Source organism: Oreochromis niloticus, linkage group LG13, assembly GCF_001858045.2.
Source record: "Oreochromis niloticus isolate F11D_XX linkage group LG13, O_niloticus_UMD_NMBU, whole genome shotgun sequence".
In the NCBI taxonomy this organism is placed as follows: Eukaryota; Metazoa; Chordata; class Actinopteri; order Cichliformes; family Cichlidae; genus Oreochromis; species Oreochromis niloticus.
Genome location: NC_031978.2, coordinates 14,819,011 through 14,834,518, shown reverse-complemented (window position 1 = coordinate 14,834,518; position 15,508 = coordinate 14,819,011). Strand labels below are relative to the sequence as shown.

General features: G+C 39.9%; 2 protein-coding genes across 2 annotated transcripts; one reads left to right on the top strand and one right to left on the bottom strand.

Moving 5' to 3' along the window:
• Positions 1 to 704: 704 nt before the first annotated feature.
• itprip (inositol 1,4,5-trisphosphate receptor interacting protein) lies at positions 705 to 6,831 on the top strand. Its single transcript, XM_003438369.5, has 2 exons — positions 705 to 876; positions 4,320 to 6,831. The coding sequence occupies exon 2, from the start codon at positions 4,357 to 4,359 to the stop codon at positions 5,968 to 5,970; it is 1,614 nt and encodes a 537-aa protein (XP_003438417.1). The 5' UTR covers positions 705 to 876; positions 4,320 to 4,356; the 3' UTR covers positions 5,971 to 6,831.
• LOC100696147 (glutathione S-transferase omega-1) lies at positions 6,684 to 9,898 on the bottom strand. The gene is made up of 6 exons (XM_019366492.2): positions 9,746 to 9,898; positions 8,956 to 9,064; positions 8,637 to 8,859; positions 8,442 to 8,543; positions 8,128 to 8,234; positions 6,684 to 7,139 (listed from the first exon to the last, which is right to left on the bottom strand). Exons 1-6 carry the CDS (start codon positions 9,771 to 9,773, stop codon positions 6,989 to 6,991), a joined length of 720 nt encoding a protein of 239 aa, XP_019222037.1. The 5' UTR covers positions 9,774 to 9,898; the 3' UTR covers positions 6,684 to 6,988.
• Between the last annotated feature and the right edge of the window lie 5,610 nt (positions 9,899 to 15,508).

Below are 15,508 nucleotides of genomic sequence, written 5' to 3'. Positions count from 1 at the left end.
TGCTACTAAGTAACTATTCATTTACACAGAGGCACGTCACAACTTCCACTAGTGGCCCAATCCAGGAACTAGCTGCTTTTACGTAATGCAATGCTGCATTCACTTGCATTCGGAAAAAGCTGTTGCATTCACTGGAACTGGAACTTCACAGCTTCGGTGAACAACTCCCTATCAGATTCGGGGTGATCTGTACCATAGCATTACTACTAATAGGCTTATTACTGTGTATTTTTGTGGCGTTTCCAAGGTAGACTGAGATTTTTATCCACGAACATCAAGCGCAGTTCATTTATTATTTTTTAAATTGCCCATCATATAAATATATAGATCTTTTTAGTGTGCTCAATGACTGCACACACAGACTTTCACATTTTAAGACTAAATATAACGGACTTAGTATTTGCAACTGTGTAACACTTTGTAGCAAAAGCAGAAGAGTCACTAAATAGGAAAAAAAATAATCAAATTCCTTTACACTAGAGCTGAATTTAACAATATAGCAGTTTCTTGCAATGTAATATGGCTACGATTAAATGTTTTGAAGTTGATTTAAATTGCATTATTTGCCCTGTTAGCTCAATATAAAATTTATTTAAGATATATTTAAAATTCTGGATGACATTACGAATTGTTGCACGTAATTTATGTTCCTCACATTTCATAAAAGTCCCTGCTGTTCTGAGAGGGGGGGGCTGTTCTGGGTGATGAGAGGAAGCAGGGCGGTCCCTCTGTCTATGCATGGGTGGAGCGCGCAGTGAGGAAATGTCAGAAGGAAGCTGAGAAACGGTCCCCGCGCCACTCGCATGAGGCTGCTCTCACCGGATGACCCGAAAGATGAACTTTATCACCATGAACTCACCCAGAAACACCACACGGGTAGGTCTGCTAACTTTTTACAATCGCATTCGTCTTTTACGCGCACGTCTCCAAACTTGTTGATGGGACGACATGAGCTCCAGGCTGCTAAGCGTGCAGTTATTTTACCAGCTTACGCGAGGCACGTTTAAGCTGCTCTTTGTTGCTTTATGAAGCTCCACGCAGGATGAAACGGAGCAGCGTGTGGTAAGCGACCGGCCTGTGAAGTGAGTGATGAGTGTGGAATAATATTTTTTTAGTCTGTTTCCCTTTTTTAGTCCCTCTCTATTTTGTTGCTAAGACAACAGAGGAGGTGACCGCTCGTAGGGCTATTAACCACGTCACTGTGTCAGCACGCAGCTACGTCAGCGTGGGAGAGTTGCTGTTTAGTATTTTCCCCCAAAAAACACCAGGACATAATTGGATGTAGGGTGGTGCAGCAACAGTGGTGGAAACATCTCTCATTCATTCCTGTGCGTATGAATCATTTTAAAGTAGGTTTCGTTTGAACACAGGATATTTCATGTTGCTCCTAAATCAGAATATTTGCAAAAGAACAAAACATATGCATGAACGGTTATGTCTTTGCTTCATCATTTATATGGTTCTGTGTCTTATCTATATTTAGATGCTTTGGCATTTCATCTGCTGCTTATAAAAACCATTAAGTTGCCACAGACTGCAGATAAAAAAAAAAAATGAAGCCTGCATGGTTAAACCTTGCATAAAGTCATGCCTATGAAAAACTACACCCTTACTCATCCACAGGAATTAGGAGGGTAAGTAGCAGCCAGGTACTGCTATTCAAATAGACTAGATGCTTTATTAGTCTGTCAAGTGTCACCACCTCTATAAAAGCACAAGTTTGGCAGTTTGCTGGTCTGGAGTGTGTTAACAAAATGTCACAATCTTCCCAGGAGTGGACGTCCCAGCAAATTGACTGTGCAATGCTCTGGGAAATTGCAGAAACCTAGAGAACTACATCTCAGACCCAGCAGGCCTCAGTTCGCATGTTAAATGTTTAAAATAAATAACAGTACAATTTGAAAAAGACGGAAAAATTATGGCTGTGTTTCCAGGAGAAAGCCTCGTCTCTCTCAAAAGAATATGGCGGTATGGCTTTGCAAAGTTACATTTGAACAAACCAGTTCTGGAACAATATCCTTCGGACAGATGAGACTGTGGAGCTGTTTGGATATAATGTACAGCACCACAGTGTGAGAAAACCAAACACAGCATATCAACACAAAAACCTCATACTAATCTGTCAAGCACGGTGGTGGAGTGGTGATGATTTGGGTTGTTCAGCAGCCACAGAACTCCTCTGTATACCAAAGTAATCTAAAATTAAATTTGAGGCCATCGGTCTGACAGCTCAAGCTCGGGCCAAACTGGGAGGTGCAATAGGACAATGATCCCAAGTACAGCAGCAAATCTGTGACAGAATTGCTGAAAAAGAAAACCTTAACCTGATTAAAACACCACGGTGGGAACTTTAGAGAGCTATGCATAAACAAATGCCCACAAGTGTCATTACATCACGTGCTGCTAAAGATGCTTCTACAAGCTTTCAAATGATTTTACATGATGGAAATAACTGCTCATGACCTTTTAAATAAATTAACCATAAACATAAACTGGGACAAGCTTCCTGTTTACCAGGAAGACTAATAAAGATGCTTAACTTCAGCTATTTCTGTATAATTTCTTCTTAAATGCATGTGTGGCAGAGAAATGTTTTCTGAAGCTGCACTGAGCTCTGATCATCAGTGCAATTATATATTAAGTGCAGGTACTTTGTGAAATCTAATTGTTTCTGAAATCTGTCCCTTTGCCATTTTTTTTACCAACTTGAACTTGAACTAGAAATCTGAGTAAAGGGAATTAAAACCTTTCTTTTACCCTTCCTAAGATGAAAAAAACACACTTGCACTTAACACTGCTTTGATATTTTCAGATGATGGTGTTTCACTGAAGAGTCTGGGTACTTGATCCAACTCTGACAGTCTGTTCTTCTATGACTTTCTGTAAACCCTCAGTAGCAAATACTTGAAAAGAGTAAGTTTCCTATTATGTTTCTGTTATGTAACAATCGCTACTCCTAAATGATTGAGAAGAGCTACGTCTCGAGGCTCTTGGCTGCTGCAGTGTTTGTTTGGGTGGTCTCATTAATGTAAGTCTTGGAAATCTTCCCAGTGAGTAAGTCATGGGAAGTTTCCCCCGGCTCTATGGCCTCACATACTTCATTACCGCTGTCTTTTTAAAATCTTGAGTCTTGCGGAGAACAGGTCATCATCTCATGATGTTACGGTGAGATCACGATGCATGTGTACTTCCCTTTTCTTGTTTCACTTGTGTGCTAGAGGAAACCTCATTTTTGGCACCTTATATGACAAGATTTTATTCATGTCAGCGTTGTCAGTTTCCGTTGTTCAGTCCGGCCAGCCGAGCACTGATGCTTCTTAATCTCTTACCCTTTAAACATCTGTAAAATTGTAAGGAACAAGCAGCGAATTGATCTTGGGGTTTTTAGGGGTTTCTTTTGGCTCAGGCTGAGCTATTTGACCATGTACTCTGCAGTCATGCAACACAATACTAAATAGTGAGTATAAGCATCACAGAGGGGCAAATTCTGGTTTAAACTTGGAGCTTAAGAAAGACACTTATGTAATATCCTCTTTCTCCTTGTATATTGCATGTTGGTTATCTGTTGAAATCTAGGAAAGTAGATATGAAGTCAATGTGAACTGTTTTCTTTATTGTTTTACACTGATGCTGAATTGCACAGTGTACAAACTAAGATTTTCTTTCTTTTAAGAAAGCGGTATTGTTTTGCTGTATCTTTGATTAAAGGATATAAATGTCAACAGGCACAATGTGTGGTAACTAAATATGTTTATCGGAGGAGGGCAAAGTTATTCTCGCGGGCTCGGTCTTCCTTCCTCCTGTGTTGCAAAGCCTGATACTGGACAAGTGCGTCACTCAGCGCACTTCTTCTATATTTAGAGGTACAGTCTGTGCTTCCCCTGGTGGGTGGAGAGCTTGATCAAAAATAACTGGATTTTGTATGCAAATACGTCATGATTTTATACATCAGCCCCTACACCACCAGTCCCCAACCTTTTTGTGCCACGGACCGGTTTATGTCCGACAATATTTTCACGGACCGACCTTTAAGGTGTCGTGGATAAATACAACAAAATAAAACCAGTACTGGTACCGAAAAAAGGAAGATTTATTCATAAAACATGGGAAAAGACCCAGGGAAACAGAGTTAATGATAAAAACGATAACAAAATAACGATAAAAATCCTGAAAACCATACATTTCACACCCGAGCCTCAACTCTCGCGGCCTGCTACCAAACGACTCATGGACCGGTACGGGTCCATGGCCCGGGGGTTGGGGACCGCTGCCCTAAACCATTTGTATCAGCTCTGACTCTATTTATGTTTCTGTTTCAGGATCTGTTTGAATGTGCACATTAGAAACGAGCTGAAGATGCAGGGGGCCATTGCACGGCTGTGTGTGGTGGTGGCTGCTGCCATATTAAACCATCCCTTGCTCTTTCCGCATGAAAACACCACACTCCCGGAGCAGGATGAGGAGCTGATCGCTCGAATGCGGGAGCATGAGGCAAGACTGGAAATGGAGAAGGCCAAGTTGGAGAAAGAGCTTTCACAGATGGACTCAAAGCAGGAAGAGACCACCTTGCAGGAAGGTTATAGTTGGTACTTCTGGACCACCGTGTCTTTTATAATATTCTTCACCATCGAGATGTGTAGGGTGGATCTGGCTGATGGAGAAGTCCGGCAAGTTGAGGAGGAAGAGGTTTTTTCAGAGAGTGGATCCATCAACCCCAGGATGATGGTACTGGATAAGGACATCCTGAGTAACTTCTGTGATAAATGCACCTACACTTCAGCACATGAAAACTGGAGGGTGAGGGAGTTTGTCGAGGGTTTTGCAGATGACTTGCTCGAGTCACTCAGGAGCGTGTGCAACAGGGACACAGACATGGAAGTCGGGGACTTTGTTGGCATTGGAAGCATGTTTGAGTCCTGGAAGGTTTGCAAACCGCTCACATGTGACCTCATCGTGCCTTTCTCACCTCCAGATCTGCACTCCTTCCAGTACCACCTGTGGTGCAGCTCCTCCAGTGACATACCTCCTGATATGCAGGGCTGTGGGAAGATAAAGGTGACCACACCTGGGGAGAATGGGGGGGGCTGTCTCTGTGGCTCTGCTAACCTCGGAGAGGACATGCTTTGTCTGCTGCATGGCAGAAATGACACGCCCAAAGTCAGTCTGAGTCCTGATGAACTGCTGTGCTCCAGAGACACAAACTGCTTAGCGAAAGACCAAGTCATGAAGTGGTTTCAGATCTCTGTAACCAAAGCGTGGGGACGCATCTCTCACAAATATGACTTTGATGTTACCTTTCGCAGCCTGGATGCTGCCGGTGCTCTGAAGATCCGATTCCCGTCAGGGAAAATCATCGTAATGAACATCGTTCCGGTGGTCCAGCTTGAGGATACAGATGCTTATTTTGTCTCGCACTTTCCATCGGATGTTGACAGCTTCCCAGACCCATACTGGCCCCTATCTGTTGCTGTCTACGAGAGGAATTTGCTGAAACATTTTACTAAACGCCTACCAAAACATTCCTGTCATTTACACTGCCTCCAGATTGTTACTTTCTTACACAAAAAGCAATCAGGGCTGACTGGAAAAAGTGCCCTTACAAACTATCACTTAAAGACTGCTCTGTTGCACTTGTTGCTGAGTAAAAAGACCATCATGTGGAGCGTTGAGAGTATGCAGCACAGGGTCCAGGACTTGCTCAGCTTAGTGCAGAGGAGCCTGCAGGAGAAAAGACTTAACCATGTCATGATTGGGAACAGTAAAGTGCCAGAAGAGATCCAGGTTCCTGAGATGATTCGCAGAGCAGAGCCCATCAACCTGTTCAGGACACTGGTGCTGCAGAGGGAGCTTTATGCAGCAACAGTCAGGCATTTTCAGGAGATGCTGAGAAATGCACCTGTGCTCCTACAGGAGTATACACCGTACTTATCAAATGGAGGTTTACATCACAGCCTGGATGAAAGTTTATAGGCACTCAGCATCTGAACAATTTTAGACACGTATATCAGACATATCGTTCAGTGATACTATAAGTAATGTTACTAAAAGGTGCATGCACATTGTTTAGCTCTTGCTGGTATCTAAATTTGTAGTGGTTTTGCCGTAGCTGCTACTTTTAAAACCTTTTTAAATAAAAGATGGACTACTGCTAACACCGATGCTAAAGGAAGAATTGGAAAATTTAGTGGAGAAACTCAGCAATATTAGGTATTTACAATTTTATTGTAATACATTTTTAAATTGAAATAAAAACAAAAACCAGCACAGTCCTGAAGAAGCACGTGCTAACACGATTCAGTACCATTAAAAACGGCAGCATCACTGCTCCACCTAGTGGTTGCAGATTGTATCAACCAAAGTAAAGTAGTCACAAATAGAAGGTGCACTGCAGTTATTTGTGGCTTATATGTAGACTAGTCATGGTTTTGTTGTAGCTGCTTTCTTTTAACCTTTTCTTGAGAATACAGCTTACTGCTATCAGACGCTGAGGGAAAAACCTCAACATCTCAGTGGAGATACCAGCAATACAGACACTTTGGCACAGGTGTCCCTCGGCTCCTGGATGACACATTTTAGCAGGAAATCTTAACATAAATACCTCTCATATTATACGGATTCAACCAGGAATCTTTAACAAAACAGTGAACTGTCTGCTTTGTATAACAGTGTTTTATGTTTCATTGTTACTGTTGCAGATCTGATGGCAGCTATTAAGGTTTGTAATACTGTATGTATCTTTTATGCCTTGTTAGAGCTTATTTTCTTAATTTTACTTGTGATATTTTTACTGTGTGTGGTTCTAGGTTATTAAATGAGACCATAAAAGGGAAACACTGTATTGTTTTTATGTGTCTTAAAGCACAAATCAAATTGGCTGTCATTTCATGGACAGTTTTTTTTTTTTTATTGAAAAATCAGTCATAATCACTAATGCAGTAACATTAAATGGTGGCTGAAGGTTTTGTTCAGTACTCTCATCAATAACTTCCTACAGGCCGTAGTCAAAGTCTGGGTTTCCATCAAGGAAGGTCTTGAAGAAGGCCTTGTGGGCGTCTGGGCTGAACATGGTGGCTTTGACAGCCGAGTCCTGCAGCATGAGTTCTGTCCACTTCTTCAGCTCAGGGTTGCCATCCAGAAACCTAATAAGACAAAGGGTAGAGCCATTTAAATATAAGTAAATTACAGCATTTGAACACTCATTTATTTGTAATAGTTTGAGTAACTGAGTGAAAAGTAAATACATTAGCTTTGGAACACAGGTAATAAATATTCAGCTAAAGTCACTTTGTTACTCCATTAAAGAGACGAGAGGTGTTTTTTCCAGGTGCAGAAGTGGATCAGTGACCTCGCCACAAACTCGGACATTTGACCGAGAGTGCACAATATCCTCAACACATTTCCATTTCTTTTTTAATTTTTGAGTTGGCTCAGGCTTTAAAACTAGTTGCACAGCTGGTGGATGAGCACTTTTTAGTTTCAAAGAGACATGAGCAATACTCAAAATCTGATGTACAAAATGTCCTGTCCACTCAGTGTCCTCTTCTGTCACCCATGTTACACGATTGCCACAAATGCACTGAACTATTGCGAACAACTTAAATAACTGCAATGGCTCGGCGACATGACTGTTGTTTTTTTCATTACTAAAAAGTATGAATTAATGTAACGTATTTTTTTAAGTGGATCAGTAGAATTCAGCTGGGGGGCACATATGGACCTCTGTAAAAGCAACACTGCAGTGTTGCTAACTATGGACACAGTGCTTGCTGTGGCAATAAAACACAGCAAGCAATGCCCATGTGGCAGAGTTACACCTTTATGTTTTTCTGTTTAAAAAACAAACAAAAACAAAATAAAACCCTGCAACATTTGGAAAAGCTGGAATAAACGGATGATAGTAAAACTGATCTCTGCACAATAGTGCAGCTAGTGGCACAGGAAGAACAGACTCCACTAACTAAAGTGTAAAAAGTGTCAATTTTAGAAAAGGATGCTGCTCTGGATTGTTCATTTCTAACTTTTGTAACATTTCTAGTAAATAATATACTTAGGCTCCCCACAGTTGATCTTTTTTTTTAATATTTACAATTTTCTATAGGTTAAATATCTGTAAAGATTATTACTTACTGTTTAACCTGATATGCTTCTACCCTCTCAAACCACGGCCACATCATGTAGTCGATCATTGTTATAGAATCGCCACCAAAGAACTTGGTCTTCTTGTTAACAAGGTCCTAGAAATTGAATGTTACATTCATTAGAGTTTTAATTAACTGGAATAACCAGGCACTGTCAGGAAAGATAAACTTAATCGTTTTAATAAACAGAACCTTTGATCAATGACTGTGATTCACAGGCACACACTCATTCACACACATTGTATCACCTTATATGTTGGGTTAATGGATAAAGGAACCAGAGGCCACAAAGGTGTGCCCTACCTCATTTAACTTGGCAAACTTTTCTTTCAGTTCAGCTTCCAGTCCAGAGACATCCTCTCCCTTCTTTCTATCCATTGGGATTTTGTAGAAGTACGGTATCACCTGTAGAAAACAGTGACATTAATATTATTATTTGGTGGTGGTTAACAAAAAACAAAACCTTAAGACTTATATGCAAGTCTTTGTGTGACCTACTTTGGAAAAGTGCTCCAGCATCATCTTTTGCTGAGCTTTAGCAAAGGGAGAGGAGGGAAGCAGCTTCTTTTCAGGGTAAACTTCATCCAGGTATTCACAGGTGATGGCTGACTCGTATATCACCTCACCAGCAGGTGTCTCCAGTGCCGGGACAAGGCCAAATGGATTCTTCTTAAGGTACCAATCTGGTTTTTCTTTCAGGTGGACGTTTATGGTTTCGTATCTGAAACAAAAAAGAAGGTTATTTGTTTAAGCACAGGTTGAATGACTGTCATGATTTTTCATTTCTACAGTAAACCAGAATAAAGAGTAGCCTTACTTGATTCCTTTGGCTTTGAGCACTAGTCTGGTCCTTTGGGCAAAAGGGCAGAACCTCATGCTGTAAACCCTGATGTAGTCTTTAGGGACTGGGCCAGGGGCAGCGCTACCTGAGGGATACAAAAATGTTTCTTCCATTAAAAAAATGACTGGTCAGTAGGGAAACCTGAAGAGGGATTACATAAAGACTTTTCTCCTGTTAAACTTTTACTAAAGAAAAAAAAATCTATTTTTGTACAGTAGTATCATTTTCAGAGTAATTTTATAGCTGACAGTTTGGGTTATGTTGTGCTTCCACATCAGCATTTTGTCTTCATAGTATTTTTACACAACATCCCAAGCTTTTTGGAAACAGCATTAACTGACTTTACAAACACCTTTATTTTCAAACTTACAGTGAATTTACCATTTCCATTTCATTACAGTGCAGCTGACTGTGGATTATGCACATTTATACATTTGTATTTGTACTTTAACAGGATTTGTTCTTCTTTTCTGACGTCTGCTTGTTTTTAGAGAAGCCACAGTGAGTCGCTGTTTGTTCAGACCGGATCAGGCATAAAGAGTTTCGTTTATAAACGTTTATAAATCAATAATCACCTGGACCGTTTGGCTCTGCTTTCAAATCGGCACGAAGAGGTTACATAGGAATAAAGCATGACTTTGCAAAAATGAAGCTCTCTTTATGTGCTAAATCCTCACCACAGATCGAATCGGGCGGAGGAAGAAAACTATTGTATTTAAGCTCGATAAGCAGCCTTGAGTTAACAGAGTAATACTTTATTTCTTACCTTTAGCGAGACACTTTTCAGCAGACATGTTGGCGCTTGAAGTAACGAATGATTAGAAACAGACTGTAAAGGACGGAGCTAAAGTTTATATTATATGCTGTAGTTCCGCGGTGGGCGTGTCAAACTGACTCGACACGCCCACCATTGTCTCAGAAGGCTGGTAAAGACGTGTTTGTTTTCTTCTCTTCAAAGGAGCCGCCGTGGAAGTTTAAACTATGTTGCTCATACAGAGAGTCATATGACAAATAAAGTTCCCACAACAGGGACTTTGTGCACTTTAGTGAAAATGAAGCACATCCCATGATTCAGCAGCTTGCAGAACCAACTTTGGCAGCAGTAACTTAAAGCAATGGCTTTCTGATGACTTTATTAGTGTCTCACATGTAGAGGAATTTTCTCCCACTCGTCTCTCCAGCTTTGTTTCCGTTAATTGGGGCATTTGTTTATGTACAGCTCTCTGAAGGACTACAGCATTTCAGGCAGGTTGGTGTCTGGACCTCAGCCCTTGAAGCACCTTGAGTCTTTTATTTTACAGCCGAATGGCTGTAAAATAAAAGACTGTTGTAGATTTGCTGTTGTGCTTCGGATTATTGTCCTGTTGCTCTTTGGACCAAATGATAGCTTTCAAACAGATGTCCTCACATTTGACTCTAGAATACTTTGCTATGCAGAGGAGTTCATGCTCCTCTGCAAAACAAAACAAGCCCTAATCATCACCCCCTCGACCACCATGTTCAGTGTGAGGTGTTTGTGCTGCTATGGGGTTATTTACTTATTTTTCATTTGTGTAATTTTCCCGCACCTTTTTAAAATATTTGATTGTTTTAGGCTACTCCATGCAGACGAATGCAAACATGTGGGAAAAATGTGTCTCCTGAACCTCCTGAAGTTGGAACTGAATTGTGTTTGCATTTTCAAAATGACACACTTGGAAAGAATTCCTTGAATAATCTATTTAAACAGAGGACTTAACATGAGTATTCTCTCTCTCTCTCCCTTTTTTTTTTTTTTTTTTTTTTACATTTGAAGCTGCTCAGTAGCCTACTTTCCACAAATTATTTCTCATCCTATTTTTTATCAGCTTGCAGTAAAGAGAAATCGCAGAGTACCCTCTGTGAGAGGGTGTGCCCTCCTAGTTCAGTCACATAAAGATAATTGTTTTTATGATCGATAGTTAACAGTGAATTAGCTGCTTTTCTTTTACCTTCAGCGCTGTCAGAAGAGATTATGTAATGCATACTCATAATGACTTTGCTAATACTTTGCCCTCTACAATCATGACTAACCATGACTTTGCAAAAGTCCTGCACCCTTTGTTTCCTTCTGACATCTTCACTGTAAATCATGACTTTACAGACATTTTGCTCCCTTTATTTTCCAGAAGCCAAAACTGTAAACCCTTTGTGAAGTCTGGCTTTTACTGAGGAACAGCAAAGAAGGCTGTCATGATGAATGATGGATCCCCTGCAGGTTAACCGGTCACCATCTTTTCCTTCCTTTCGCCCCCTGTTTGAATCAACTCCAGATTTTTTTTATTTGTTTATTTTCTCATGAGGGTCATTGCCTCTCAAATCAACCTAAGCTTTCTGCTTGACCGTCTCCAATTTGCATAAAAATTGTATGGTATAAAATTTGCTTTATATCTTCATATGTGAAATACTTTAAGATATATCTTTTTGAAAAATGGTCAGTTGACCCATTTTCAGGCCTTTTGTTTTGCACATTGAAACTGAGGCAGTGTTTAAACATAAATAACTTAAAGACTACTAAAGATAAAAGCCTGAAACTTCTCATGTTTCTTTTCTACAGTAGGAATACTTTGGAATACCGTCTTTAAATATTGTTATGCCATGAGGCAACTCTTGTTGTGATTTGACAATATACAATTAAATAAAATACAAATAAAACTGAATTTTCATCATCAAAATGAACCAGAACCTGTAACTTGGGACAAATGTATTAAAAAATGTCTAAATATTGGCTAGTTAAAATGTGAAGACAAAAAAAACCTCCTGCAAAGTCTCATATTTGACTACAACTTTAAACCGTAAAAGACAACTACTGATGTTTTTTCAAAGGTATAGTTGAATATAACTTTATTCAGAAGGAAGCATGTAGAATACTATTCGGAAAATATATTTTCTAGTGCTTATTTGCTGTGTATTTTGTTTTATGCATTTAATAACAGGCCAGTATATTAGAGGCCACCTTTAAGTTATAAACTGTGTCATAGGTCATTCGATTGCTTAGCCAGACTGAAACTGTGCAGAACAAGAAGCTTTGTGCAGAGTTGCAGAGAACATCGCCTATTTTTATGCTGCTAAGAGAGAATAACAGGAAACAGCTTGGGGTGAAAGAGCGTTGAGACTGTTAGTGACATGCAAGCATACCGCCTTAGTTACGAAAATGAAAAAAATAAATAATCCAAATTTCATTCAGTTTTCATACTGGATTGAGCAAATCTGAAATAGAACAAAATATGAGAGTTTGCAGATGATACTCTAATTATAGTTCTAAAAATAATTTAGTTAAATATGTGCATACTCTTCATTTTCGAGACCTGGGTCACTCCATCTCAAATGATCAAACTTTTAGAAAATTTTCTGTTCCTACATCTCTGATTTGCATTAAAAAATGTTATGGTTCAAAGTTTGATTATACAATGTATTCTGTTACTGTTACGACTGCTTTTAATTTTACCTTCATATATCATATGCCTTTTTATTATGACTTTCTGTGTTATAATAACCATCTTGAAACTTCAGGATTTTGTTCTATTGGGTTTAGATGCTCTAGATATTTTTGTTTTGTTATACAACATGTTAATTTCACAGGTATTTCAGCTGTGGCTGAAATCTAGACTTGCAGTGTTTTACTGTGGCTGCTTTCCTTAAATCCTTTGTAAATAATGTTGCTGCATTTCTGCAATCTTCTTGATTGTTTTTAACTCACAAAAATATAAACAATAACCAGCATAGTGGAGTATGACGAACCAGCTCTTGGTTATATAAACTCAATCTGCTTAGTAGCAACCCTGCTCCACCTAGTGGTCACAATGTTATCAACTCAAGTACAGGGTGGGCCATTTATATGGATACACCGTTTTAAAATGGGAATGGTTGGTGATATTAAAGTCCTGTTTGTGGCACATTAGTATATGTGAGGGGGCAAACTCCTCAAGATGGGTGGTGACCATGGTGGCCATTTAGAAGTCGGCCATCTTGAATACAACTTTTGTTTTTTCAATAGGAAGAGGGCCATGTGACACATCAAACTTATTGGTAATGTCACAAGAAAAACAATGGTGTGCTTGGTTTCAACGTAACTTTATTCTTTCATGAGTTATTTGCACGTTTCTCTTTGTTCACAGCCATTGACATGTCGAAGAGGTTAACACGTGAGGAGCGGATCGAAATTGTGTTGATATCTGGTGAACGCAGTAACCGGGTCATTGCAGCAGATTTCAATGCAAGACACCCTACGAGACCACCCATCTCCCATGCTACAGTTAGCAAACTGCTTGCTAAGTTTCGTGAAACTGGTTCAGTGTTGGATTTGCCAAAATGTGGACGCAAGAAAACTGTCACTAATGAAGAAACATCAGTGGCTGTCCTAGCGTCATTCAGCAAGAGCCCACAGCGTAGCACTCGCCGCATGTCACTGGAGAGTGGCATTAGTCGAACATCCCTTCGGCGGATATTAGCTACTCACAAATGGCACCCTTACAAACTCCAGCTACTGCAGCATCTCAACGAGGATGACCCAGATCAGCGCACAGAATTTGCAGAATGGGCAAAACAAAAATTGGAACAGGACCCTCAGTTCACGCAGAAGATTTTGTTCAGTGATGAGGCAAACTTTTATGTGAATGGTGAAGTTAACAAACAAAACCACCGCTATTGGTCTGACACTAACCTACATTGGATGGATCCCTCCAAGACTGTTGGAACAACAAAAGTGATGGTTTGGTGTGGTATGTGGGGTACAATGATAGTGGGTCCATTCTTCATCAATGGAAACCTCAAGGCCACTGGATATTTGAAATTGCTACATGATGATGTGTTTCCCTCTTTATGCACTGAAGCTGGCACGTTCCCTGAGTTTTTCCAGCAAGATGGTGCACCACCACATTATGAGTGCCAGGTCCGAGCATTCCTAGATGAACAGTTTCCTGGAAAGTGGATTGGTCGTCGTGGGCCAGTTGAATGGCCCCCAAGGTCTCCCGATCTGACCCCCTTAGACTTTTATCTTTGGGGTCATCTGAAGGCAATTGTTTATGGTGTGAAGATACGAGATGTGCAGCACCTGAAACTACGGATACTGGATGCCTGTGCTGGCATTTCTCCTGCGGTGTTGCTATCAGTGTGTGAAGAGTGGGAGAAGAGGGTTGCATTGACAATCCAACACAATGGGCAGCACATTGAACACATTTTATAAGTGGTCAGAAACGTGTAAATAACTCATGAAAGAATAAAGTTACGTTGAAACCAAGCACACCATTGTTTTTCTTGTGACATTACCAATAAGTTTGATGTGTCACATGGCCCTCTTCCTATTGAAAAAACAAAAGTTGTATCCAAGATGGCCGACTTCTAAATGGCCACCATGGTCACCACCCATCTTGAGGAGTTTGCCCCCTCACATATACTAATGTGCCACAAACAGGACTTTAATATCACCAACCATTCCCATTTTAAAACGGTGTATCCATATAAATGGCCCACCCTGTACTTGAGTTGATAACATTGTGACCACTAGGTGGAGCAGGGTTGCTACTAAGCAGACTGAGTTTATATAACCAAGAGCTGGTTCGTCATACTCCACTATGCTGGTTATTGTTTATATTTTTGTGAGTTAAAAACAATCAAGAAGATTGCAGAAATGCAGCAACATTATTTACAAAGGATTTAAGGAAAGCAGCCACAGTAAAACACTGCAAGTCTAGATTTCAGCCACAGCTGAAATACCTGTGAAATTAACACGTTGTATAACAAAACAAAAATATCCGTAGAGCATCTAAACCCAATAGAACAAAATCCTGAAGTTTCAAGATGGTTATTATAACACAGAAAGTCATAATAAAAAGGCATATGATATATGAAGGTAAAATTAAAAGCAGTCGTAACAGTAACAGAATACATTGTATAATCAAACTTTGAACCATAACATTTTTTAATGCAAATCAGAGGTGTAGGAACAGAAAATTTTCTAAAAGTTTGATCATTTGAGATGGAGTGACCCAGGTCTCGAAAATGAAGAGTATGCACATATTTAACCAAATTATTTTTAGAACTATAATTAGAGTATCATCTGCAAACTCTCATATTTTGTTCTATTTCAGATTTGCCACCATGGTCACCACCCATCTTGAGGAGTTTGCCCCCTCACATATACTAATGTGCCACAAACAGGACTTTAATATCACCAACCATTCCCATTTTAAAACAGTGTATCCATATAAATGGCCCACCCTGTACATTAATCTCCCATAGATCTCCCATGTACAATAGTTATTTCAGCGATGGCTCATATGTAAACTTGTAATTGTTTTATTGTAGCTGCTTTCTTTTAACCTTTTCTTGAGAATACAGCTGATCAGACGCTGAGGGAAAAACCTCAACATCTCAGTGGAGATGCCAGTAATACAGACACTTTGACACAGGTGTCCCTCAGCTCCTCAAAGAAGCAGAAACAAGTAATCTGCATGTAGGATGATACATTTTAGCTGGAAATCTTAACACAAAAACCTCTCATATTATACAG

What these genes read in the sequence shown, in the direction of transcription:
- itprip (XM_003438369.5), top strand. Translation starts at nt 4,357, where the DNA reads ATGCAGGGGGCCATTGCACGGCTGTGTGTGGTGGTGGCTGCTGCCATA.
- LOC100696147 (XM_019366492.2), bottom strand. Translation starts at nt 9,773, where the DNA reads ATGTCTGCTGAAAAGTGTCTCGCTAAAG. An exon ending in TGAAAAGTGTCTCGCTAAAG is followed by an intron (nt 9,065 to 9,745) that starts GTAAGAAATAAA and finishes TGTATCCCTCAG; the next exon opens with GTAGCGCTGCCCCTGGCCCA. An exon ending in AGTTTGCCAAGTTAAATGAG is followed by an intron (nt 8,235 to 8,441) that starts GTAGGGCACACC and finishes TTCAATTTCTAG; the next exon opens with GACCTTGTTAACAAGAAGAC.